This window comes from Diadema antillarum, unplaced genomic scaffold (assembly GCF_040938485.1).
Source record: "Diadema antillarum isolate AM-2024a unplaced genomic scaffold, OU_Dant_1.0 seq00000893_RagTag, whole genome shotgun sequence".
In the NCBI taxonomy this organism is placed as follows: Eukaryota; Metazoa; Echinodermata; class Echinoidea; order Diadematoida; family Diadematidae; genus Diadema; species Diadema antillarum.
Window position 1 is genome coordinate 156,136 of NW_027271756.1, and position 27,699 is coordinate 183,834.

General features: G+C 37.1%; 1 protein-coding gene across 1 annotated transcript in view; it reads left to right on the forward strand.

The window, feature by feature from the left end:
- The window catches only part of LOC139740966 (calcium-activated potassium channel subunit alpha-1-like), a 180,707-nt gene that overhangs the window by 134,086 nt on the left and 18,922 nt on the right, over positions 1 to 27,699 (forward strand). Inside the window, exons 13-19 of the mRNA XM_071651551.1 lie at positions 118 to 186; positions 1,963 to 2,049; positions 3,266 to 3,342; positions 8,541 to 8,636; positions 15,322 to 15,465; positions 21,265 to 21,328; positions 24,028 to 24,129. Coding sequence (XP_071507652.1) covers positions 118 to 186; positions 1,963 to 2,049; positions 3,266 to 3,342; positions 8,541 to 8,636; positions 15,322 to 15,465; positions 21,265 to 21,328; positions 24,028 to 24,129 — 639 coding nt within the window. The remainder of the gene's footprint in view (positions 1 to 117; positions 187 to 1,962; positions 2,050 to 3,265; positions 3,343 to 8,540; positions 8,637 to 15,321; positions 15,466 to 21,264; positions 21,329 to 24,027; positions 24,130 to 27,699) is intronic.

Below are 27,699 nucleotides of genomic sequence, written 5' to 3' on the forward strand. Positions count from 1 at the left end.
AAAAAAAAAGAAAAAAGAAAAAAAAAAGAGGGAGAATGGGTAAACCCCACCCCTTTTCCTGATCTTGGTACCTCAGTGATGTCTACGGTCAATATCTTTTTATTCCAATTCTTACAGGATCTGTTTCCAGAAGCTTAAGCTGCTGATCATTGCGGTGGAAGCAAACATAGATACAGTGGAGAGTGTGTAAGTATAACTGACCACTTCTTTAGTTTGATGTGATAGTATCTTTCAGTTTGATCAGTCTTGCAGAGTTTATTCTATGCATGCCAACGTGGCTGAATGTAATCAGCAACTTTAAAGGTCCTGTTTACCTTTGGGAACAGTGATTTTAAAAATTGTCAAGATACGACATTTAATGCGTATGTGTAGGTCTGTTGTACCACAAAACATCCTATCATTAGATTTTTGCGATAAAGCCTAAAATATAAGGAGATACATGTATCTGCATTTTTCTCAATAAACCGTAAGTGTTGACGGTTTAGTCTGGAAACATTTTTATTAAAACTATTATTCACATTTTGTATATTCAACAATACTTCACATCGATTTTACCTATTCAAATTTTTACAGTGGTTGTTTCTATCCCTAACTCACCTTTTAGAACTATTCTAAAGCACTAATGATGGGGTTTTATTTCATCTGCAAATGGTAAATTACCCCTGCTTTTCTTGCAAATTTCCCTGTGTATCCTTTTTCCCATACACAGTCTTTTGAGTTTTCAGAATCTTGACTGTACAGTATGTCCCAAAAAAAAATTACAATGGGGCCCTCCGCGATGATATCTTTCAAAATAGTGAATCAATCTAAATACAAATTTAGTGTATGAAACTATAACTCATTGCCCACATCTTACAAAAAACCCTACTCGATTTGCTTGAATGGTCAAAGAGAAATGAGGAATTTTGTAGAGGATGTTGGGAGTCTCTTCCGTCCAAGTTCTGCCTATTATTCACACACAATATCATCGAAGTGCTAAAATTGGAAGAATCAGACTCATGACATGCTTTACAACAATCCACATTTCTCTGTGACCGCTTAACCAAATTGAATGGGGTTTTCTGCAAAATAGAGCTAGAATGTTATATTTTAAGACCCTGAAGTAGCACGTAGACTGGTTGTTCGTATTGGGTGTTATCAATGCGAAAATCTGATTGTAATTTCTAGGGCGACTTACTGCAGTATGTCCCCCAAAAATTACAATCAGATTTTTGCATTGATAACACCCAATATGATTAAATTTTTTAAATGATACTTCAGGGTCTTAAAATATAACATTTTAGCTCTATTTTGAAAAAATCCCCATTCGAATTGGTTAAGCGGTCATACAGAAATGTGGATTGTTTAAAACATGTCATGAATCGGATTCTTCTGAGTTTGGCACTTCGATGATCTTGTGTGTGAATAATAGGCAGAACTTGGACGGAAGAGATTTCCGAAATCCTTTACAAACTTCCGTATTTCTCTTTGACCACTGAAGCAAATCGAGCGGGGTTTTCTGTAAGAAGTGGGCAATGAGTTATAGTTTCATACTCTGACTTTATATTTAGATTGATGCAATATTTTTAAAGATATCATTGCGGAGGGCCCCGTTGTAATTTTTTTTTGGGACATACTGTAGATCACAGACACATTGTTTGCTGCTTGTTATAATTGTTGTAGAGGTGCAATATGGCACGTGTGTCTTTCAGAGAAACATGTCATCCATAATGATAGTATTTCATGTGAGTAATAATAATACTTGTAGTCATTACTGTTTCAATACTGCTATTGTAGCGTCACGTTGAGCCACTTTGTGACACAGTGGTCAGAGATGATACAATAATTGTCCATGAGTGTAGTATCACTCCTGAAAATTATATGCTTGTGTTATTTTTTCATAGAATTACAGTACTATACTTTGATCTTGATTGAAGGTTCACTCCACTTTGTTTATGGGGTTTGTGGTTTTTTTTTTTCCAGGATTGCCATCAACCCAGGTCCCCACGTCCGGATCCAAGAAGGAACATTGGGGTTCTTCGTTGCCCCCTCAGCCCAAGAGGTCAAGAGGTCAGTGGAATATTACATCATTTTTCTTCTCGTCTTTTGTTTTCACATGCTCACTGCATTGAAGTCTCTACAAGTAGGTTCTTTAAATGTGACCGTGCACCTCAAAACGAACATAAAGTGGCACATTTTGCGTGAGGACTGAAAATAAGTGAAATGGGTCAACCTAGCCGAACTTGACTTTTTCATATTTTCTGAAAGAGCGGGTCTTCTTTTACATTATGCTAACATTTGGTATCATAAAATGGGCAGGAAAGTGTGTGTTTTTTTAGCAGTTTATCTCGAACATTTTTGGTAGAATAGTGTGATTAGGTGTGTCTTTAGAATCCCTTTTTCATTTCTGAAAAACCTTGTCCACACTCTTCACTTTCAACTCTAATAACTTTTGAGAGGATAGTGCTACTGCTTTGAAAGTTGGCATTGATTATGGACAGAATGTGTTAATGAGGCATGCTTAATTTCAGTTTAACCTGATAATCCCTTCATTGTTGTTACTCTGGTGGTTTACTTCTTGTTTTTTGTCCCATTCATCGCACAGCCAGCACGGTTTGGTAAAGATTGAGTGCTTGAATAGACACTGTACTTCAGAGCCTCTTTTCTCAGTTCACACTTTTCCTGAGTTTGTGCTTTCTTTCCAATATTTAGATAGGTTAGGAGAGTCCATTTGATTTGAGTTATACATCATTTTAAAGCTTAGAGTCTGCTCTTTGAGAATATGGTCTTAACTAAAAATTCATGTCTGGCGACTTTTTGTTTGTTTTGAGGTGCAGGGTCACAAATAATCTTAAATGATCATTTCATGTGGCCTTTTCAAAAAGTATTAAAGTTTTGTTTGATTCCAGTCTACATGATGTTACGTTTGTAACTATTTTGAACATGGTGGAGACGTTGACACTGAAAGAGCATTTTTTAGTGAGCTAAAAAGACCTGGAGACATAAAGTTGTGAAGCAAGTTTTATCATTTATTTTAATCATTGCATTGCACTACGGAGCAGACTTTTAAAGATTGTTTGGTAAAAAACAATATTTCACAGAGCCACACAAATTTAATGTTATAAACAGATCGTCCAATATTCCCCAAGTTGCGCTGATGTGTTCTACTAATATTGCTACAGTCACTCACTCAACATATTCAATATTTAGGTTTCATTTCCCTTGAACAAGTAACTTAATTCATGGGCACCTCAGTCAGCTTAACATGGTTTTACTTTCTTACCAGGGCGTACTTCTACTGCAAATCCTGCCACGAGGACGTCGTCGATGTAGACAAGATAAAGCAGTGCACCTGTGACAATGGTACGTAACACTGTATCATCCAACCCCATCTCTTCCCCCACAAATTAAATTCCTCCAGTTCTTCATCCAGGGTCCCTAGACTGCATGCATTTTAAGTTGACCATGGCTTTGTCGGCCTGTAACGGGCGAGGGAGTTCTTAACAGGTGACGTGCCGATCAACTGTCCTCCCTTTGATTCATTGCATATAGTGCCGTTTCCTTTCCATGATAACCTATGACACACATCTCACAGCAGTAACAAGCTCTTTTAAACTTTTATTGGCCAAACTGGTCCATATCAATGCTGTTATTGCTGATGATGATTATGAGTTGGTTTGTCACAATGTTTGTCTTTGTTTTAAATTGGTGGTGGTCGTGGTTTGACTGTGTTGATGATTTTGACTGACATCCAATGTTAAATGAATTCTTCTATTGATATTGGATTCAAGAATTCATCTCAAATATGATGTTTGAGACAATGCAGAGCAGAGGGCAACTTTAAGACAGAGAGAGAGAGAGGTAAAAAGGAGCATCGACACTAGTCAATATTAAAGGACAAGTTCACCTTCATAAACATAAGGATTGAGAGAATGTAGCAATATTAGTAGAACACATCATTGAAAGTTTGAGGAAAATCAGACAATCCGTTCAAAAGTTATGAATTTTTAAAGTTTTTGTGCAGTAACCGCTGGATGAGAAGACTACTGTAATGTGTGAAAAACTTAGATGTCACATGCGTACAACAATATAAGGAAAATATAAAGAGAATTTCACAAAATTTCATCTTATGAAAAAAGTACACATTCCCCCGACTCGTTACCGACAAATGTTATGGGTAATATTATTCCCCCTGCCTTTAGAAAGAGGCAAGTCAAGTGCTCTTTTATTATGCGAAAAAAGTGAAAATATGTTGAATTTTCTTTATATTTTCCTTATACTGTTGTATGCATATGACTCACAAGCTGTAGTAGTCTCCTCAGCCAGCGGTTCCAACACAAAATTTTAAAAATTCATAACTTTTGCATCGATTGTCCAATTTTCCTCAAACTTTCACTGATGTGTTCTACTAATATTGTTGCATTCTCTCAATCCTTATGTTTATGAAGGTGAACTTGTCCTTTAATTACAGGAGCTCTTGAATGCAAGAGATCAAAATGTTTGTGAGATTAGATTTGTATGTCATTATGTTGTCCGAATAATAATGAGAGAATGTTTGTAAAGCCTTATTTCCTCAAAGACCAAAGAGACTCAATGATGTTACTATGCATGTGCCTTTCCTCCCCCTCCTCCCATGAACTAGACATGATTTAAGTGTCTTTTGATGTGATAGATGTATAGAACGTTTAAGGACATTTCACACAGACCTTATGACCTTAAATGATATACCTTGTGCTACTGCTACAAGTTTCAATACGGGATGCTCTTCTTTTGCTGCAATAAACTTTTGATGAATCACCCCAAAATTTGTGTAGGGCTTCTGATGTTTAGTTTGTTGACGTCTGTTACTTTATGATTGTCATTATGACATATCTCATGTGAGACCATTTAGATGAGTCTTTTTCCACATGAAATTCATCAATAGCAACAATCACTGTTTGAGTTAAAGATAAAGAATGTTTGCATCCCAATTCATAAAGTGCCGTTCTCTGTCTTCCACTTCGTGGAGAGCAATGATACACTGAATTATCATCATTTCTTCTGCTCTTTAGGAAGAGTAAGCAAATCTGTGTCATTACGTCACCCAAATAAGACTCACTTTAAAGGGGATGGCTAGTAACCGATCAGTGGGAATCAGTGGGAATGCTGGGGGATGATTGTTCCAATCCTTGTGGGATTCATTTAAGAGTACATAATATATCTACTGTTGTGTGAAAATTATTTGCTTCAGAACGGTCTCATATTCAAGTAATGTGCAGATTAATGCCCCATCACTGACCAGGCACGCTACCCTGGAAACATTAAACTGCACATTACTTGAATATGAGACCATTCTGAAGCAAATAATTTTCACACAACAATAGATATATAATGTACTCCTAATTGGAACAATCATCCTCCAGAATTCCCACTGATTCCCACTGATCAGTTACTAGCCATCCCGTTTAAGTAAAGATTGATATATGATGATCATCACAAAGGAAGTAAAAAAACAATTCAAAGATCAAAGGTTGTTTTTTTTTTCCTTCTTCCTGTCCAAATTACAAAATTATGAAAAAAAAAATAGGATTAAAAAAATGGGCTTACACTGTGTACATTTTTTGGCATTGCTTTAGCCAGTTTTCACCAAGGAAGAGAGAAAGCTTCTTGGAGTTTGAATAACCAAGTGTCTTGAGAATGCTGAGATATCAGACTCTGAAAATGTTTTATTGATGACCATATTCAGGTTTTCATGGTGACCAATTGTGTATCGTAGACCAGGCCATAAAAGGATTAATGTCATCAATGCCAACCATGATATGTACACATGTGCATATATATGCAGTCCTCTCACACATGACACTGTTTTAACTTGTGAAGATTTCTTGCTCTGAGGTTTAACGATTTGGTTCAATATTGTGAAGCGTAGAGTTGGTATGATACCTTTTCTCCCTCAGCCCCCTTTTCTTCTTGTTCTTTTTTTCTAGTTTTATGTGTTTTTTGTTTTGTTTTGTTTTTTTTATTACCATGCCAGCAAACATTTGTTTAGACGCTAGAATACGCCTCAAGTGCACCACATGTAGCTAGCTGCATGTATATATCACACCTTTTCATTTTGGCATCATTGCTGTTATTGTTATTATGATGATTTTCAGCTGGCTATTAAAGAGAGCACACATTGTAACATACCGTAAGATACCCCGTGTTGAAATGATGTACTTTAGTGCATGAGACCCCGCACCGAACGTTGCTGCCAACCTTGATAGCGAGACATTTGCTCTTGTTGTTATTATTTTAGAATGCCGATTATGTTAAATGAACTGGAAATAAACTTCATCCTTGAAACTGACACCACTATATACAGGTGTGCAGTACATGTACCTTAATTTGTGGGTGTGCCACTTGGAAACTTTCCAAATGTGAAGCCCACTCCATAACATAATTCTTTATGTCTCATGCCTTCAGATATTTTTATGCTGAAATGAGGTGTAATTAATGTTCCCCACATGCCCCTATCTTGCAGGAGATGAATTTCTGTTCAGTCATGCCAGGTATTATCTTGAGCTCTATCAAGTTCCACTTGGCCACATGTTTGTACATGATTTCAATACTCTCTTTTTAAGTTTATAGTGGTTTTGAAAGGTTAAGGGATTAAACTGGTAGATATAATCCAAGTGAGATGTGCACTGTACATGGCATAAATCAGTTACAAGTGAGATGGTATGGTTGGGCTGTGTAATCTAATTCAAATTTGACCACAGAAGAAAAACACTCCTCCCTTTTTTTAAAGGTATTTATAGATGAATATTCAAAGATTTTAGGCTTTATAAAGCAAATCGAAGTTATATCTGAGAAGTTAAGGTGGATAAAATGTTTGGTATTAAAGATTTATGCTATTGATACATGTACAGTACAGCTCAGCAGGCAAAGGCTTTAAATGGACCTGACCAGGTGTATATAATCAATGTAACCTAGTTGTTTTATTCCCATTACATAGCGTGAATAAAAAGTAATGGCTGATCCTTAGTACCAGTAAGTGTTCCAAAGCAGGACATTAATCTTTATCGGAGCTCCCACAGAGGTTTTCACAAGACCCGGTTATAAAAGCTTGATGTGTAGACATCTTAGCTGCCTTTTATAAGGGTACATAGTGATGTTTTGTCTCTGTGAAAGTTTGGAATGTGAGAATCGTGTGACAGTGATGAGTTAATATAGCTCAGAGACCTTTACTTATCCCAAAAGTTCACCAGAAATGAACAAAAAAACAAAACAAAACAGAACAACCCAACCTTAAAACTTCATGTCTTAAAGATTATTACATGCCTTGGACAATGTGAAGATGCCAATGTGCTAATCGGATTTGAGTAAAGATCATATCAGCATGCAAACTGTAATATCACTTTTTCTTGTTCTCTCTGTAGAAGACATATGTCATTGTAAAGGTCTGAAACCTTTCGAGGTGAAATTTTGATGAAAATGGAAATGCAGAAATACACTGCCCATTCAATCTCTTTTGGCAACTGCAGCTCTTAACATTGCACATTAAAAGGGAGAAGGAGACTTTCATTTTAAAACCGAATACCGATGTACTCCTTAATGGACTCATTTAGATATAAAATGTTAAAGCCTGAAATTGAATGTCATGGAGGCAGCATTTTATCATTGTTCAATTAATGTGCATAATACAGTCATCCTTGATGTAGGGTCAGCTTGATTAAAAGGAAGCACACATAAGAGTATTTGTGAAAATCGCAAGAAGTAGTAGGAAGTGCATGCTTAGTCTTGGTGTAGACGAGAGTGACAGTGAACCGCAAGTTTTTTGAAGCTCTCAGAAATCCACCATTGTGTTGAATAGTTTTTCAATGTAATTAATTACATGAGTTCATGTTTTGCTGACCACCCCCCCCCCTCTTTAATGCAGAGTGTGTATAGATGATGAGCTAGAGGCTAGTATTTTGTTTCATTGTGCATGTATACAGTGAGATGAGAATGAGTAGAGTGATTAGACTAAGCAGTCTTTGTGGAGTTGTGCCTTTCTGCTGTTAAAGCAGCTTGTTGCCTTGAATGACGCACCCTTCTCAAGTCATCTAGGTACTTTATTGTACCAATTATTAAGCATTGTTGTTGTACATGGAATGTGTTGTGAAGTGCACCCGCATTTTTTTTTACCCCAAACAAGGAGGAAACAAATGATTAGTTGTGCATCGTTTTGTTTTTAGCAAGCATGGACGCAACCCCGTTTTAGCGGCATGGATGCACCATGTGACGACGGGCTCCTCCTCCTCCTCTTCTGCATGCTACCAGAGCCCCCGCCCGGCCCGGCCCGGCCGCACCTTGCCGTACCATCACCAGACACCAGAATGCATGGCTGTCCCAGGCACCACTCACTGTACACGTGCTGTCAAGTCTTGTGATAGTTGCTACCTGTAATGTGTTTCTAGTGCTTCTATCAACTTTTTGTGTGTGTGTGTGTGTTTCCTTTCCTTCCTATACCCTTCATCATGATACATGTCTTCTCTCTCTTTCGATTAACGAAAAAGAAACAAAACGATTGTGCCGTTATTTCCTCCCGTGTCTTACAGCCGACTACCTAGGGAGACGACGCGTCTCGTCGATGAAAAAAGGTCGAATATTCGGCCAGAAGAAGAAGAAGAAACGCCCCACGTCTTCATCAACAGGTTTCTCTCACTTCTCTCTTGTTGCTTCTTGTTTTCAAGGTGTTTTATTATTTTCATATTTTTTAGAAAGAAAAAAAGATCTTTCCTTCCTCGCTTTCATCGTCATTCACACATATATATATGATTTTTTTTTTTGTCATATCATTATGCTTTTGCTGCTCTGCAGAATATATCTTCGATCAGGGATTACTGCTTGCTTTGTATCAGTTCTCATGATCATATACTACATTGTATAGCAATGGGTTATCACTTGCATTGCATTGGACCGCACTAGTACACCGCTGTAACCTCTTGGAGGCTACTAAAAGTGTGAGGTAGACAATACAAGTATGTATGCTACAGAATGTGGACATGTAATGCTAAAGAATCTGTTGTTTTGAATACTAAGTGGTGCTCCAGTAAATCTTCTTAAGTTTTTTGTAATATCGTCCATGCTGGCTCTGTGAAGCGCAGCAGCCTTTAGACTCAATGTCTATCTCACTCTTCGTGATTCTAGTCAATGAAGAGCATCTTATTTCATGCCATGCTGCAATATTCAGTAAAGGAAATGAAATGAAACACCCGGCTCTAAAAATAGTCTTTTACACAAATAATGCACCTGGTAAAGTTGCACATCACATATGACTATAACTGGTCAGTATTCCTGATCCAACTCAATAGTAAACTGCATAAATAAATTGTTTTGATTCACTATGATAATGAACACCGCATTTCCTTTCTGTCTCCATGATGATTCAAGATCTAATTTCATTCCAATGAAAATTTGTAGTCTCCTATAGATTCATACATGCCTCTGTGTATTAACCATGACAATCTTGTAGCGCTTCCACAGGATGTTGATCTGAAAGCTAGCTTACAATTTCCTGTGCCTCTTTATAGCTTTGAAATATGTTTCTGCTGCCGATGGTCTCTCTCTGTGTTTTTCTATTTTATTTTTTGGGGCTCTGCTTTCAATGCATGTCCACTTTTTTCGGCTGCGAAAAAATGATGCATGCCTCAGCATCGTGTTTGTATGTCGTACTCTGTCTCACAATGGCTGGCAAACCTTGTTCATCAAAGATCCATCAAGCAGTCTTCAGCAAAATCAGGTGCCCTATTAAAATACTCGAGCAGACCCATCATATACTTAGAAGTAAACTCATTAAGTCCGCAATGCTCGAACGCTTTGCTCGAATACTTGAGCAGTCTCGCAAATCCTTGAACAGGCTCCAAAACACTCGGATAGACTCTGAAGTACTTTTAAAGACCAAAAACAAAACGCAAAACAAAACAAAAACAAGAAAACATGACATACAGTTGTATCTGTTCTATTTCCAAAATACTCAAGTTGGTTCCCAAATACTCTTTATGGCTCCCAAATTACTTGAGGTAGACTCCCTAATCTTAGAATACACTCTCAAAAGTGCTCGCACTAGCTCTCAAATGAAAAGTACGTAATCGAGCTGGCATCTTGAATAAATATGTGAGTGAACTCCCAGATGCTTGAGCTGGCGTCCAAAATAAACTACATCAACTTGAGCAGGATCCCAAGTTTATTGAGCCAAATTGTGATTTTTCTTTTTAAAGGAAGCTCCTGAATATACTCGAGCTGCTTCCCAAGTGTAAGAACCTCTATTCCAAAAATAACCATGTTAACCCATTGATGACTTGTCCTGAGTTTACTTGGGCAGGTGTCTATGGGAAATGCGTGTTGTAGCAAAATCAGTCCATCCTCAACGGGTTAAGGAACATTCCAAATCATTTGAGTAGACTCCCAGTTTTACTCAAACTGTCTCCCAAAATATTTGAGAAGACTCCATGATGTTGAGTAGGCCCCCAAATATATGTGAGCAAGTACTCAAACTAATTCCCAAATTGAAACACAGCTGAACAGCTTCCCAAAGAAATAACAAGGTTCTTGTCATTAAAGATAGTTAAAACAGGCCCCCTTCCCCATACGACTGGCAAGCATTAAAGGGACTGTACAGTTTGGTTTAGGTGAGGATTTAGGTTTTAACGTTTTGCGAGATATTCAAAAACCACTCTATGAGATGTCAAAGAGCATGCAATTCTAAGGGGTATCAAAAGTTTATTTGATTAAAATCGGTTTTGAAATGGCTGAGATATCCAAAAACAAGGTGAAACAAAGAGATCCTAATAAAAGGCGTGGCCTGTCGCCTATATTGTTATCACTTTTTTTGATATCTCAGCCATTTGAAAACCAATTTTCATCAAATAAACGTTGAATCCTTCTTAAAATCACATGCTCTTTCATATTTCATACGGAGTTTCTCATTATCTCACTTAGGAATGTTATAAACCTGAATCCCCACCTCAACCAGTACTGTACAGTCCCTTTAAAACATATACTGGTATAGACTCTCAGACACTGTGGAGTACCCTCGAGTATAAAATGCCTAAAAGACAGGAGGAGATCCCTTAAATATTTGAGCCTCAGATTGCTCGAACCACTGCAATTTTGTCTGATTTTTACTTGCAGTTCTGTAGGGCAGTCCATCCTCATTTTAAACCCCATGTAATTTTGATGGAATCTCATCAAGAAAGTGTCAAGAAAGTGAGTGAGTCGAACAGTTTGAGCGCAAATTTTAAAAAGCATGCAATTTAAATACATAAACACTCCACTATGCAAGTGAAATGAAGAGGCGTATGTCTCAGGCGAAATGCCCCTATGTTCAGCAGATATTTTATCAGCTGGTATCCATTTTTTTGAAGTAGTAAGTATATGACAAAAGCTTAATTATTGCAGATTTTTATAAAAACCTATTCCCTTTCAGTCGTGAGAATGCTCATACTGTAGCGTTTTAGACATAAACCGCACCCAGTAATGAGTTACCGTTTCGGTCAAGTCAGGATGGGGCTCTGCTCAAGCTCTCTTAGGTGCACTTCTTGCTGGAGGACTGGTTGATATACAATGCCTATACTGTAGTTATGGGTAAACTCGGCCTAGTGGGTAAACTCGACCCCCAGCGTGCGCATTACAAGTGGCCCGTGTTTACCCATAACTATGGTATACAGTATATATGTTAGCACTCTTCACTCATCACAATACTGCAGACAGTACTTATGCGCGTCTTGCATAGTTTGGGTATACTGGCCGCATTAACCCAGACATAGCCAATGGCAAGAGTATCACATGCGGTAGCGGTGACTGTGTTGAGACAGTGGTGTTCCGAGAGTTAACCAAACAGTCTGAATGCTCATACAAGTATTAGGGGGAGCAAAATGCACAATCCGATCACTGCTGCCATGAGTACGATGCATTGAACGTCGTTAAACTGTGGATGTACTTTTCATGGCTTAGAGGGCAGTATTAATATTGGTAATGAACTCAATGACACAGCAGATAAATTTCTCTGAAACTTGCCGTCCACCGTTAGCATTTATGCTTTAACTTGTAGATTACCTGTCTAACCGATGCAAAAATCTGCAGCACGTAGTTTGCGACCGATAGTATCGCAGTCAAGCCATTAATTCTCTCTGCGCAGACATAGTAGGCAGTCAGTCAGCGGGCAGGCAGCATTTGTATGCATTATTTGTCACGTTATGGTGTAACATATCCCTCATTCGCCTTGCACAGGACACACAAGCCCATGCTACAAGGACATCTAAAATTCAGTCTTCTTCATCCCGTCATGGGAATTGGTCCCCTTTCCTCGCAGAACATTGCACACGAATGCATACATCAAATACATGTATAGTCATACACGATTCCCTTCCCCTTTTGCCGAACGTCAAAAAACTCCATTTTATTGTGGCATCATTCTCGCCCACACATTCAAATGTCACATGATGCATTCACTGTGCAGGCAAATTGATTAAATTTTTGTAGTATGGAAGTTCCCTTTGTGAGCAAGATATCCAATTCTTTTCATTGTCCTAAATGAAAAAAATATTACCATAACACTTAATCAGCTCTATCATGTGAACTCAAGGCAAGGCATTCTTTTAAAGAGTAAGTAGATCATTACATTACAAGTTTAAAGGCAAATGAAGCACAAACGTAATATGTTTGAATTTTTTACATTTTGCAGCTGTATAAACTATAACAAAGTTACATGTATATGTTTTCATTTCATGCAACAAATGTTTGCAACCCCCCCCCCCCAAAAAAAAAAAAAAAAATATATATATATATACGTATATATTTATGTATAAGGATTTGCATAAAATCCACATTTGAAATCAGTTTGGCCGGTTTTTCGTTCGTTGTTGGAATGGATTTTCTCAAACACATTTATGATAGTGTTTTAAATACTCTCAGTTTCTAAGGCCGAGCTAGTTACTGCAATGTAAAAAAAGAATCGACAACATCATCTACAGAAGTCAATAGAAAAGTTTTGCAAAGCAGATGAATCGAAATGCGTATTAGACAGTAAAAGACATGGTTAGGTGATGGTAAAGGCAAACACACCTTCACTTTTTAATCGAGGACAAGTACGCAGTCAGGGGAAGCTTTTTCTCTAAATAATAATAGTAATAATAATAATAATGATGATGATAATAATAATAATAATAATAATAATAATAATGATGATGATGATAATAATAATAATAATAATATAATGAAAATAATAATAATAATGATAATAATAATAATGATAATAATAATAATAATGATAATAATGATAATAATAATGATAATGATGATGATGATGATGATGATAATAATGATAATGATAATAATGATAATAATGATAATGATAATGATAACAATAATAATGATAATAATAACAATAATAATAATGATAATAATAATGATAATAATAATCATAACTATAATAATAATAATCATAAAAATAATAATAATAAAGGACATTTATATTGCGCAGTTACTATGATAATATACTCTACTGTGCATTACAAAGTACATGTAATAATCACAACAGACATGTACATAATTCAAACATAGAATCCATTGTTCAAAACATGAGTTTTTGAAATATTGAATGAAATTGATTTCATTCAAAGTTCTGGAAAATATTGACGACTTCATTGAGCTCTTCCTCAGACTACAAGTAAATAGAAGTATTTACTTGTATTTTAAGGTAGAGTTCAGTCAAGTCATCAAGTCAGGACTCTCAAAGTGGGGTTTTTTTTTTTGAATTAGGAAGAAAAAAAAAAACCAGATAGTTAACATGTAATTCTGATTCCATTGGTTTTTTTTTCTTCTCATTTGGTCTGGAATACGCTGAGAGGCTTTCTCATAATTTCTCATTATGCACATGCCACAGTAGAAAAATATCGACCTTTTTCAAATGTTTATGTTCATAGTTGGCATTTGATTTTGCATGGCTGTAAAATGCAATGTCCAAACAAAGTCTGGTGTTTTGTGTCTTGAACTTGTGCGTTTCAATCCATGTGAAAAATATATATATCAATCATCATAGCGCAATAAGTTTTTTTTTTTTTTTTCTAAACCTGCAATTACCATATATCTATATACATATATATCAGGAATGCCAAAGAAATGCAAAAGAGATATAAGTTGAAACTCTATCAGATACTTTTATTTCATTCAAGCTTTGCAACAGCAATTCTTGCATTTATACCATTAATGGTCTTTTCTTCTTCTTCTTTTTTTGTATGCGTATATACATAATATTTATTCGTATTTTGTTCAGTGCACAAATTTTAGAACAGTGACACTTTGGTTCTTTCAATATTTTGTCTTTAGATACCAAAATTTGTTCATGGCAGTCCATTTGCTGCATAATTTGTCATAAAAAGTTTTGAAAGCATACAGTGTATACGTACATACAGTATCTGATTGACTTTTTAGGGATGTTTCGTTACATTTTGGTAGTCATGTTGTGTACCAAATTACTATTAGTTACAAGTTCAGGATAACATGATGTGTTTTAGATTGTACCATGTGATTAAACTTTATGGCTGACTGATAACACTTTTTATACCTCCTCTGATAACCTGTAGATGGATTCAGAATATTGTTTTGAATATGTGTTAATGCAATTGCTATTTGTCCAACTTTTTCTAAAGAATTCATAGTTTTATGAATCCAAATGGAATCGCTCCTTCATATAGAGATTGTAAAGAAGCAGTAGATACATTTATGACGAATTGCTTCCAGTAATTAAATTTAAAGAATCAGCAAACCTTTTTTCAGAGAGACCAGATTTTCAAAGCTTGACCGGGAGTGGACTTCAGAAAAAAAAAAAAAGAGTAGAGGAAATACATAGATGGATTTTCCAGTTGGCCGTAAGGTTTGATCCTGGTTCCGTCTCGTTAATCGATTACCGATTGATTGACCAATCTCATTTGTGAGTTTTTGTCTTTTATTGTGATGTCAGTCACATGGAGTTTGAAAAACAGTTGTGCATGCCTCACCAATCTAAAGGAGAAAGAGAAAAAAATGTAGGAAAACCACAAGCTTTGTCGTCACCTTACATTACAAAGCACACAACATATGATTCTGCAAAGAAACCATTGTTTGAGGAATCATGCAACCATCACATTTGTCAAAAAAAAAAAAAATGCTGTTTGCGAAGTCCAGCCAAGTCTTGTTTTAATTTCTCCCTTTCATTGCCCCCCCTTCTCTTCTTGTTTTTTTCCTTTGGTTTCTATTCACTTTTTTCCCTCTTTCCCCCTCAAAACCGTCATTGCGTCTGTGTGTGTTTATGTGGTGTTGCTATGCTCCTTTTCTATTATCTGTTATCTGAATATTCAGTGTCCCCTACTAATGGTACCCCTTCCCCACCGTCTCTCCACGTGTCCTATTCTGCCTCTCAATCTACCGTAGTCACTACTACTGTACCGTCTGCCAACAACGGGGAGAACATACCTATGCAAGAACAGTCTCAAAATCTGGATGGTAAGATCTCATCTAGAGGGAAGAGGGGGCGGGGGTCCGCCTCCCGTCCCCCTTGTCTCTTCTCTCGCACATTGCGCGCCCCCCTCAGCTCCGTTTCTATTACCCCCCATGTCACAGTTTCTTTGGCACACTCTTTGTTATCTCTTTCTCTCTGTCTTTTTTTTCCATGCCTCTACACACCTCAATATAAATAATTATAATGGGGTTAACGCCCTTCCCATCCGGAGGCATCCTCTGGCTCCGCCCACTTTGCCATGTTGTGCAAGTAGAGACATTCTGCATTTTGATAAAAGAATGGAGTAACTTTTCATCTAGTTGATGGCAACGTATTAAAGCTACGTACCTGGTATTTTACCCAGTGCATTTTTGACCTCTCATTCAACTCTTTGATACTTATTTTTCCCGCCTTACAAACCATTCACAATGTATATCATCAATCTTTCATCAATCTTTCATCAAATTCATAGACATCATTTTGATAATTATTCAACCATGTCCATTTAAAACCTCAAAAACTCATTTGAACAAGATACACACATATTTGATTGTAATACAGTGCTTAAGACATCTATGAAAAGATTTTGCTGTATTTGCAAATATCTTGCTTGATATGGAGATATTAAGAAATAGCACGTGATATTAGTTGCACATTCCAGTCTGTTTGCCTGTTGTTGTTTTTTTTCAGATGTTACAAGAAATTTTAATATCTTTTCGAACTCCCATATGTACACATTTTGAGGGGAAAAAAGTCATAATTGTGTTGTAACTCACTTGTACTGAAACACACACACACTTGACACCAATGATACTATTGCACTCAGAAATTGTTCCAAAAAAAAAAAAATCAACATTGTAAAACTCTAAATCTAACATGGACTGAAAACTGCCTAAATTTTAAATTTCTTCGTGTGGGTTGCATGAACTTTGATTCTGGAAGCAAATAAAAGGGTAAAGAGAAAAAAAAGAGAGAAAATGGGAATTAAACACAGAAATTTTTTAGCACACAAATGCAAGGAAAGGCAGCACTTAGATAATGAGAAACAATATGAGTTTTTCACAATTTTTGTTTAAATCTGATTGTATGATTTATAGCAGTAATCATTTTGTTTGAATTTCTGTTTGTATAAGTTATCTAGTGGTACTTTAGCTGTACCCAAATCATGTCTACATTTGTACGTCCTTGTTTGTATTTGTTTAAACGAACAGTTGAGAAACAGGATAATAACACTCAACATGTGAAGGGATTGAAAAACTATGGACAACAAAAAGTGAGGGAACATTTTCTGATTAAGTTTAAGTTAGTGTCATAAAGAGAATAAAAACTTTAAATTTAAGGAGAGGATGCCTGGGGTTGTCATTGTTGTTTTGTAGAAATTAAAAAATAGTGAATAGATATGAAAAATGAATGAGGAAAATAAATTAAAGGCCCTGTAAGATCCCACCTTGCCCTAATTCTTCTGTCGTCTCGGTTTGAAACACATCAGAGAAATCACCTCCCGAGCCCGAGACGAACACAGGTAAGGGTTGAACTCGCCTTGCGTCGAATGAAGGCATGTCTCGACAAAAGCACGTAGTTGGTTTGAAGTTGCATCAATTTGAAGTTTTTTGTGAAAGGAGAAAAATAATGATAATGCACTTGCCCATCTCCCACCCCTCCTCCTCTCTCCCCTTACCCCCCCCCCCCCCCCCCATCCACAAAAGATTTATGAAAAAGCACTAACTGTGTTGTGTTCGTATCCCACAGAGCATGGCGTAGACCAAACGTGATGTCAAAGTCAAAATGCACTGTGTGAGGGCACTAGAATATATTGAGGATGAGAAGTGTAAAATCTTCCTTGAATTCGTCAAATGCCAGTCAGACTGTGTGGGGGGTCAATAAAAAAATGGACAATAACTTTCTGTGTTGTCCATTCAGCAATCAGAAAAAGACAGCTATTCATTTTGTCAGAACTTTACGGATCCATTCACATTACGGAGAAGAAGGAGAACTTTTTTGAGGTCCAACCTGTCTGACATGCCAATCCCTTGTAATCAGAACAAGCAGAGCAAGAATTCCTTCTATAAGGCCTTTAGAGTAAATTATTTTGTGAAAAACAGAACAACAACAAAAAAAACTTCCTTTTCAAACTTCTAGACTGAGTGTTGGTTATGTCATACCAGTTAAGCCGATGGATTATTCTATCAAGGGCGTCAGAGATGTTCAGCGTTAAGGACAAACTGATCATTTTTTTTTTTTGCTCGTTACTCTCATCCATAATGTATTCTTCTCTGTATTATCTATTTGTTGATATTTTTTCCCCTGTTGTTATTGTTGTTTTGAATGCTTGCCGGAACACCGCGCTCTTCTGCACTTGTGTTAAAAGATGAAAGCGTGACTAGCATGAGTCAGCTAGGTATTGTTGGCAGAGATGTTAAAGTGCAAGTTTTTGTAATCCCAGTCTACGCTGGCTTCCAGATCACAGGCTGCTCACCTCCCCCCCCCCCCCCCCCCCCACCATGGATGATGTTTTTTTTGTGTGTGTGGATGGATGACTAATTTGAATTTTAAAGAAATATTTCAATAATGGTTCATCTGTACACACATCAAGTCATGATGTTGTCCAAAGGGTTTCACAAAGCTTGAAATCACCAACACAAAAAACTCAGTCTAAACTTGAAGTGCCAGTTTTTGGAAATAGCAGCAGCATCATCTCACACGTAGATCATCCTTAATGAGTTGTCAAAAGTAAAAAGCTGACTGTAAAATATGGTTGGCTAGGTTTTCCATTGAATGCCTTGATTTCTGTTCTTTTTTTTTTTCAGCCTGACAAAGTGTACAAAGGGGGGGGGGGGATGGGGATAGCTTTGAAACCTGGAAGTCAGATCAATCCTGCCTGTACCGTTTGTTTCACCCAGTAGCATGCGTTGTTCAATATATATATATTTTTTCAAATTGTCCAAAGTGTCCGATCATGAAGCCGTGTCACATTTTGACAAAACCCAACTGACCAGAAATCTCAGAGGAGTTTTTTCACCATCTAGTCTCTGTCCATATCATGGTTCGAATTATTCGACATCAAACGAAGGACAGAATAAGAAAGAGTGTTTTCCTTTGTAATGGTGCTGTATACTCAGTTATCATTACTTCAAAGGAATCTATTTGCAGACTATGCTTCATAGACCTAAGTTTTGTCTTCGCATGTTTTATTAAAAAAAAATTTAAAAAAAATCTGCAATCCTCATTTGAGTTTTCATAGCCACAAACTCTGTTTTTGTGTTCTTAATGCCAGCATAAAATACATCACGTGATTTCACGAGTCGCTAAAGAAAAAAAAATTGTATCTCCTTCTAATTCCAGCTTGTGATCTTTTAAGGTCTTGCGAGTAGTCCCATGTTACTGATCTTGTGATAGCAGTTGTCGATAGTAACAACTGTAGACATTTTTTCTGGTCTCACTGTATGTTGGGAAAACCCAGTGTTGAAGAGGACCAGCCAAATTGCATCGTAGACAGCAGTTTTGCATCCACAGTTGAGCTGGCACCAGAGGATGTTGATATGTTTTCTTGTACCCCTCCCCCCTTCTGTATTTGATAATGTTTTTACTCCCATTTTAGTTTGTTTTGTTTTTTGAACCAGTTTATCCAGTTCTACCCAGTTCTACCCAGTTCTCTGCTTGTTTGAATAGTGATTGTGCAATGTAATAATTTTGTTCGTAAAGAAACAGCTCCACACCCATCCATTTTATTTTTATGTAAATTCCCCAGTCTTCCTTTAGCAGACAATCACCGTTCTTTGTGTAAATATGTTATAGGATATTACTTCCGAAAAGCTGGTACCCATATTACTTCTGTAGCCTTTAGTTTTGGTATGTTCCTTTATACTTAAGAAGTCAAATTTTACCACATGAGATTACCCTTGACAAATATGTCTGTGTGCTATTTAAACGAAAATACATGTAGGCATGTTGATTTTGCATTGCAGTGGTTTGTTATGCGACTTCAGTTTTACTCTCACCTTTATTGAGCGTAAGCGTTGCCTCCCCATCGTCTGTCCTAGAACCAGGGGTCCTGCAGATGAAATGATATATGACATATCAAAGATCCCATAATACTCCGCTGCACCCATTGTACCAAGGTGCATGCCCAATGCTTTACTTCTCTCTTTTTTTTTTTCACTGCTTGGCTGGTAAATTGAATATGACACGTAAGTGCCAGTATAAAGCAGCCCACACTCTGCTGTTCTGGACGCTGGATTGTCAGTCAGTACTTGCCATTTCCTGACTTGACTATAGACGGTTTTTAATTCCTTCTTGCTGTAACCAGATCAGTCCATTTCTACTTTAATGCCTTTCTGAGCTGGAGATTTAAAGTGTCACCAGCTCTTTGAATATAACAGCCACTTTGTAATGAAAAAAAAAAAATCAGCTTATAGCCTGTGGCAAAGTTCCCATGGTGAATTTTACTGAGCAGTTGAGTATTACCAGTGTTCGTGTTAATGTATATCAATATATAGATGTACAGTGTATATTATAACCTTTGAAAAGTGTACTGGATATGGTACTTGTGATATTGTATATTACAGTAGCACTATTTGAAAGCAGTTTCGTGATATCTTTTGTCAACAAATATTTTACTAACTATGATTTGTCTTTATTTCACAGTCATCCGATAATATTACTGTTTCATAGGGTATACGCTGTGTAAATGTTATCTGTAGAAACAAATGGACGTAATCATTCAGTGTGATATTGATAAAAGTTGTAATTTTAGAACGGCTTATGTTACAGTTACGTTCTTGTTGAGTACGTTATGCCTTTGAAATGTAGACAGATGACACTGCATGTGAATGTTTTGTTTTCACCTGTAAGAATGTAACATCACTACAATATGATTTTGATCATGTGGCATTTATTTTGTACCATTCATTTCTACCTTTGTGTTTTTCCCAAGCATGATCCAGACGTTTTATTTTGACATCGCATCACATCACTTTCTTTTTTTACACTTGCTATCCGATTTGTTCTTCTTTTCATGCATGATGTTTAAGACTCTAACCATGATCTTTTGTCAACCCTCCCGTGTACATGGACATACCTTTATTTGAATTACATGATGTCATGAGTTGTCATATGATTTTTTTAATTGAAGTTCTTTTTATTGTCATCCCTACCCCCAGATACTGAAACATCACCGTTCGTCTTGTTGCTGTTGTACTAATTTGAATTATGTGATAGCAGATGGCGTATAGAAAGAAAAAATGATATACTCTGTAGAATAGAGAAATGCTGAAGTTACTGAAATAAAAGACAAAAGAAAGAAATAGTCATAGCTTGCTTGAATATACAATTGTAGATATGTTTATGTATATCAAAGTAGATATCATACACTGTATGTCTGCAGCAGAAAGAATTGTATAGAATCAGATGTGTATAGATGTATCTTCATGCGCTAGTTGTATGGGGTTTCCAAATGCTAGCAGTTATAGTTTAGAAAGCCAATTCAAGGATTAGTTCTATTAAAGTGAGTAGGCTTTCAGAAATCCATAGATGCAGTATGCAAAACCCTGCCTGCATATGCCTCCGGGGTAAGTTCTGAATTTATAAGTTTTTATGACAATTCATGTATGCTTTTATAGATCCAAACATGGTTCTTTATTCTAATTGTCTCTGTATTGGTCCTAAGATACTGAGTGTTCTACAAATATTTTGCTTTGTAGAGACCTGTGTAAGTTAGCATCTACACCAGAGTTACAACCTGTGAATGGTGATGCTCCTACATTGATATTTGACATTTGCGATCACTATTCTTTCCTCTCGTACAGCTCTCGCAGTCCCTCCATCGTCAGGAGCAGGAGCGAAATCAAACACGTTGCAGTTGCAAGAGAGGTACGTATTCACTGTTTGTAGAAACGGAAAAATGTAGTAACTGTAATTACTACTATTGCTGCTGCTACTTCTACTACTATCACTACAAGAAGAAGTACATCTTTGTACGGGTAGTTCCAGTAGAAGTTGTACAATAGTTGTACTAGAAATAGTTGTAGTTGTACAGGGGATTCCCGATATAACGAAGTCCTGGGGACCAGCTTTTTTCATTTGTTACAGTTCATCAAAATTTTATAATAGCTGGACAGTATTAAAATATGTGAAGATGATTATACAAATCATGATTTTTGAACCTTGATTTTTCCTCATTGTAACAGGAATTTTGTTATGAATGTGTTCGTTATAACAGGAGTACACTGTAGAAGTAATCGTAAGTAGTTGTAGTGATAGTTGTAATAAGACTACTACTGCTACTACTACCACTACTTGTAGTAGTAGTAGTAGTAGTAGTAGTAGTTTGTAGTAAAAGTACTAGTATCTGGTAGTAGAAGTAGTAGTTGACTAGTAAAGTAGTAGTAGTATTATATCAATAGTAGTGTAGGTAGAAGAAGTAGTGGTAGAAGTAGAAGTAGCAGCAGCTATAATAGTGGGAGAATAAGCTGTGATAATACACTGATATTTGCACAAGAAGTACAGAATTCAGTTGCATTAATAATATATTAAAGATGGCAAATATCTTGAGGAAATACTGTCTTATCCAGCAAGAAAAATACAATGTACCAGCAAACATGTACAGTATTCATGCGGAAAGATGCCAGTGGTTGTAAAGATGTGGACCGTGTTACAGTGATTCCTCAGTATTTTTGAAATTGTACAGTCAGTGCATGTTTTAGAGACTTCTGAAAACAGACAAAAAAATGGTAATGGCTATCAACACAGTTTCTAATACTGTATTTCGGTCAAATGGAAACACATCACAATGATATTTTTTGAAGACTCCCAAGATGAAGTGATATATCAGCAGGATTAAGAACAAGGGCTGGATGCTACAGATGGTGTCATTTAAAAAGTGCTTTCAGAAAAAATTTGACATTCTATGTCGTAGTTTGTATTCCACAAAGGTTTCAACGTTAGAGCAAGGACAGCACTGCCGTGTTAGAGTCACTTGGAAATGTAATACCGAGTATAGTGACCATACAGTTACGATTGTCATGTCATGGGGTACAAAACCAAAACAGAAGAAATATCACGCTGTCATTATAATTACATTCGACGCTCTACTGACACTTGTTACCATCAGAAAGCAGACCGTCAACTCATACCATGCCACTTTATAATAAATATCCTCCCAATTCCTCCATATACATTGTACTTTTTGCGAGGGGCTTCATGATACATTTGTTATGCTTTTGGAGCACTTCAATACGTATCCAACATTATCCACGATCAGTGTTATCAGATACCAAAGTATGTGTACAAATTGTACACGTATAGAGTAGTCCTACCCCCTCCCCCCAAGTACCATACATCATTTGAATACTCATTTGTCTGCTACTTGCATATCATTTTGTCATTGCAAGTCATTTTTATGAGACAGTGTATACCAATTCATGGGTATGGTGGGCGGTTCACGTTGGGTTTTGGTGTATTTTTTTTTTTTCATTATCCAAAACATAATTGAAAGTGTCGGTTGTTCAATGCTTCGTCTACATCCCAACTGCAGACACAATCATAATGCTTTGTTTTCATACTTGCTTTCTTCCATGTATAGGCCTAAGGTTGGTATATGAATGAAATGTGAAATATTTCTCTTACATTCCCCTTCCCTTAAAAAAAAAAAAAAGATAGAAAAGTGTCTGTCGGGTTGAGACAATTTTAAAAAAGTTAATCGCATAGTCTTAATAATGATGATGTTTCTTCTGATAGTATACATGTAGGTGACAAATGATCACATTCTGGATGCCAAATCGGCATATATATACGATATATTGGTGCTACATTTATATCCTAGAGGCAACTAATGTTTTCTATGAAACACGAACTGAAAGCTAAGAAAAGAAACCAAATATCCAGAAGAGGCTCATTATAAGAAGAAAAATCGCCCTTCATTTGCACAGTGCTTTGCTTTGAAAGGAGACTACATGTCTTCCTTGGGGCAGACATCCATTTTCAGCTGACAGACTGTTTGTAACTGTTTTCAAACTCACCAAGACATTGCGAGGATTCCCCTCAAAATATGTTGAGGGAGGTCAACTTTTTGTCCATCTCATTAACTCTCTCGATGCCATGGGTGGAGTTGTTCCCTTTTATTGCAGCTCGCAAATATTACTTAAAATGTGGTTTAGATCAATCAATGTCACAACTAGAACAGCCGGTATGATTTTGGCCGCGAAAAATATTGTCGGTTCTCTCTCTCTGCCGCACATAGCCGAGAAATGAGTGCGTCAGAGGGAGAAGATATGCGTGTCGTAATTGTTCTATCTGTCATTTTAAATCTCCATATGAGTATTAGCTCCAGAACCACTCCGTTCCCCTCCGTAAATGTGCGTAACAATTTGTCCCTCAACAGGATTTAATCTTCTGTCATTGTTGTCTGTCTGTGTATCTGTCTGTCTGTCTATCTGTCTGTCTGTCTTTTCTTCCTTCCCCTTTATTTTCCTCTTCTCCCACTGTCCCATCCCTGCCCCCCTTCCCTCTTGTGTGTGTGTGTGTGTGTGTGTGTGTTTGTGTGTGTACGTGCCCCACCCCCAATGTAACAGGAAGTATAGGCCGATGCGACTGTGTGTTGGTGGCCTTGTATCTGGTCCCCAAATGTTTAATATGACCCAGTGGCACAGACGCAACTCCACCATGCTACGAAGGTACTCTGCTCTACTACTATTATTACTTTCACTCTTTACCCTCTGCTTCTCTTTTTTTGTGCCACTCATTTGGGAGCTGTTGCAATGTGCTAGAAAACAAAAAAGATATAGAATGTTCGATACATGCATTATTTCTTTATTTTGCATGACGGGATCATGGACTGAGAAAACTACAATACGTGCATCCTACATTCAAGGATATTATTATTATCTCCCTGGCATTTTGCACATTTATGCCTATTTTCTACACTATGCTAGTTTTCCTTTGACATTTGAATGAAAGCATCTGCTCCAACAGATGTGTTTGTCCTAGCCTTTCAGTCGGTGATCATCCGTGTAATCTCTTTTGCCTGAATCTTATCGGTCATGACTGGATAGAGGGGTGAATTTCCACATTCCAAACCCAGAGGTGATAGACCCATAGATGGCCCAGCCAAGACCAGGAAGGGAAAGAAGTTGGGGGGGGGGGGGCAAATTAACCCCCTTCCCACAACCTCCTGGAAGCAGCATGGAGGGTTCCAATCATCCCCCTGCTTCTCCCTTTCTGGCCTTGAGAGGGCGCCCCAGCAGTCTTTTAAAGCATGGTGGTGTCATCTAGTTTTTTGTTTGTTTTTTTTTGTTTAGCTGTTCCATTCCTCTCTCTTCCCCAGACTTTCCTCCCATGGAAGTGTTCCTTGTTTTGGGGTGTTTTTTTTGTTTTTTTTTTGGTATACTGAGCTGAGAAATTTTAATGCCTCTATGAATGCATGACATAATGTGGTGTGGAGATGAGAACAGGAAAACAAAAAAGACTTTTAACTTTTTAGATACGACATTGGCAAAATAAATCTTTGCTGTTTTGGTTTGGGTTGGATGTGGAACTTACCGCATGGATTCTGCATCATCTTCATCAGTCATCCCCTCATCCCTCTCCCCCCCCCCCCCCCCCCCCCCACAGTTTGTTGTGTAACTAAACACACAGTTAAGGGGGGTTTTCTCTGCATATGTAGACGTGCAGTATCTTTAATGGCATGGTAGAAGTTTGTTGTTGAACTTTCTAGAGATGAGATGGGTTTGTGGGTCAATGGCATCATGAAATGAAATAATTTATACGAGAAAAAAGGAAAGACAGTCTGTTGCTCTGATTCTTCTATCATGACTCATATCATTACTGCATGAGGGAGATTATATATTATATCATCCATTAGCGACAGCAGTGATTTCTGAGGCATTGGTCATCATTCTTTTAAAATCATTTTTATATGTCATGATCATATTTTTGTGTTGTTGCTGTGCTATGGTACATCCCATGTGCTATGATGCAGTGCAAAGGCCTTAGAAACGCTAAGCTTCATACAAAGGAAAAGGAAACTGAAAAAAAAGAAGAGGGAAAACTTTGAAAATGTAGAACTGTCTTGGTCATTATGGGATGGCATTGCTTCTGAAAGTATGTTATTATTAATAGATGATTTATACTCACATTGAGCTGAGGATCTCTGTATTCCTCGTACCTGCAAACCGGCCAGAAATGGCCTGATCACGTCAAGCTCTCTCTTTATCTGGTCACAAGAATTATTAGAATAACTGATAAGTTACCATGGTAATGTTATTAACATTGTTGTACATACCGGTCATGGGGGAGGGGATAGAATATTAGGTTTTGTGTCACTTTATATGACAAGGTGTGAGTTTTTTGGCTATTTGACCATAAGTGTGAGCTTTTTTGCAAAGTTTCATCGCTCCGCCACATCACACACACAAACACACACACATGCTGTTCACTTTAACCCATCGCTTCCCAGGTATATTACACTTCCCCATGGGTTTAATTCATGGCTGGCATTCTTGATTCCCACGAGCAGATTGTTGACCGCATCAATTGTGAGATGCGTTGCACATTGACAGGGCTATTGTATCTCCCTCTTCTCTCACTGATTAAGTGTACAGTAACGGCTGTGATTTAAGACACATCTGCCCCTCTCTAGGATGGGCGGTATCCCAAGACACAAAGATTGCACTTGAAAGACACAGTGAATAGTGAAGAAGTTGATAGTAATTGACCAGAAATAACTCTTCTCTTTTCTTTTTTTTTTGTTGCAAACTCTGTGTAGTATTATTGTAGATGTGCTGTATGTACATAGGGCACATACAGTCAACCTTGCCAAAGTCCACCTCGCATACATTGTAAGTCTAATAATCGCCTAAAGTCAAAGGACTTTTCAAGACCTCTTCTCTTTATATTCTATTGATTTTAATCCCTCATAAGTCCAATTTTCTCTGAGTTGAAGCTATTTCTTTAGTCCAAATAGATTTGACTTAGGCAAGGTTGATTGTACAACTGCATGCATGATGGTGTTGTACGTATAAGTATACTGTATGTTGGAAGTAAAGTAAGCAGGGCATTACCTTTGTAAGATACAAATACATGTAGTTTAATATGAAAATTAGTTTGCCTTTTGAATTTATATAACATATCCAAAATACTGTAATGGATCTGTCATACATTATTCACTTGCTCACATTCATATAAGGAATAGTCTTGTACTTGTAAACTGTATCCGCAAGTGACGTGCATTGGAAAGGGATGTAGACAGTGTGATTCCCCAAAACTTTGGAGAACCCTGTCTCTCTTTCTCTTATTATAAGCCTTTATGGTTTAATATTTTCATAAGTATGCTGTTTCTGCATGTGCTCAAAGAAACTATTTGCAGATTATAAAGGTATCTTAAACTTCTGCACCAATCGCCCTGGGTCTGGCTGGCAAAATCAATCACAAATGCAAACCAGTCAACAACAACAACAACAACAACAACAAGATGCATGGATGAAACAAACTTTCAAAAGATGTTTTTATACTAATTGTTGCAAAATTGTTATATAGTGTTGGAAAGTTGTTGGCAAATTGTATACTCATGACATTCTTTTTCTTAGAAATATGAAGACAACAACAACAACAAAATATTTTGCAACTTCTGTTTATCAGGCAGAATATTCAGCTCTGTTCCAACTTTGATGAAACTATTCCAAATGTTGCTTTAACAATTAAATACATTTCCAAAGATAGATATGGTATGTACATTCATAACTCTTTGCTTTGTCTGTGGAGAGGTGGTTTCCTTGTGGCTACAGAGAGTATGTATAATTGCGAAAGGACTTAACAAGAGTTAGTAAGGAGTGGTTGCTGGATTTCTAGTGTACTGTATACGCCATATATTTCGCGAGTCTAAATTTTCGCGAATCGGGACTTCCCGACGATTTCGCGAGTGATTAAATTCGCGATCGTGTAGTCCTGTACACTGTACGGAGAAGTGTACACGCATACGTCACATTCACATCGGGATCAGAGTCAATATTTTTTGCATGTCCTTAATTTCGCGAATAGCACCTGACTCGCGAAATTCGCGAAAATAAAAACCTCGCGAAATATTCGGCGTATACGGTATATCAAAACTTGCTTGCTCTTCCGTGAAGCACACTTTAACTAATGCGTAAGCCTTGATTCCAAAGGTACAAACTTGTGGTAAGTGATTGCACTGTTACCGAGTGATCATGTGCTATATACACTATTGATTGTGTCTTTTCCACCAATTG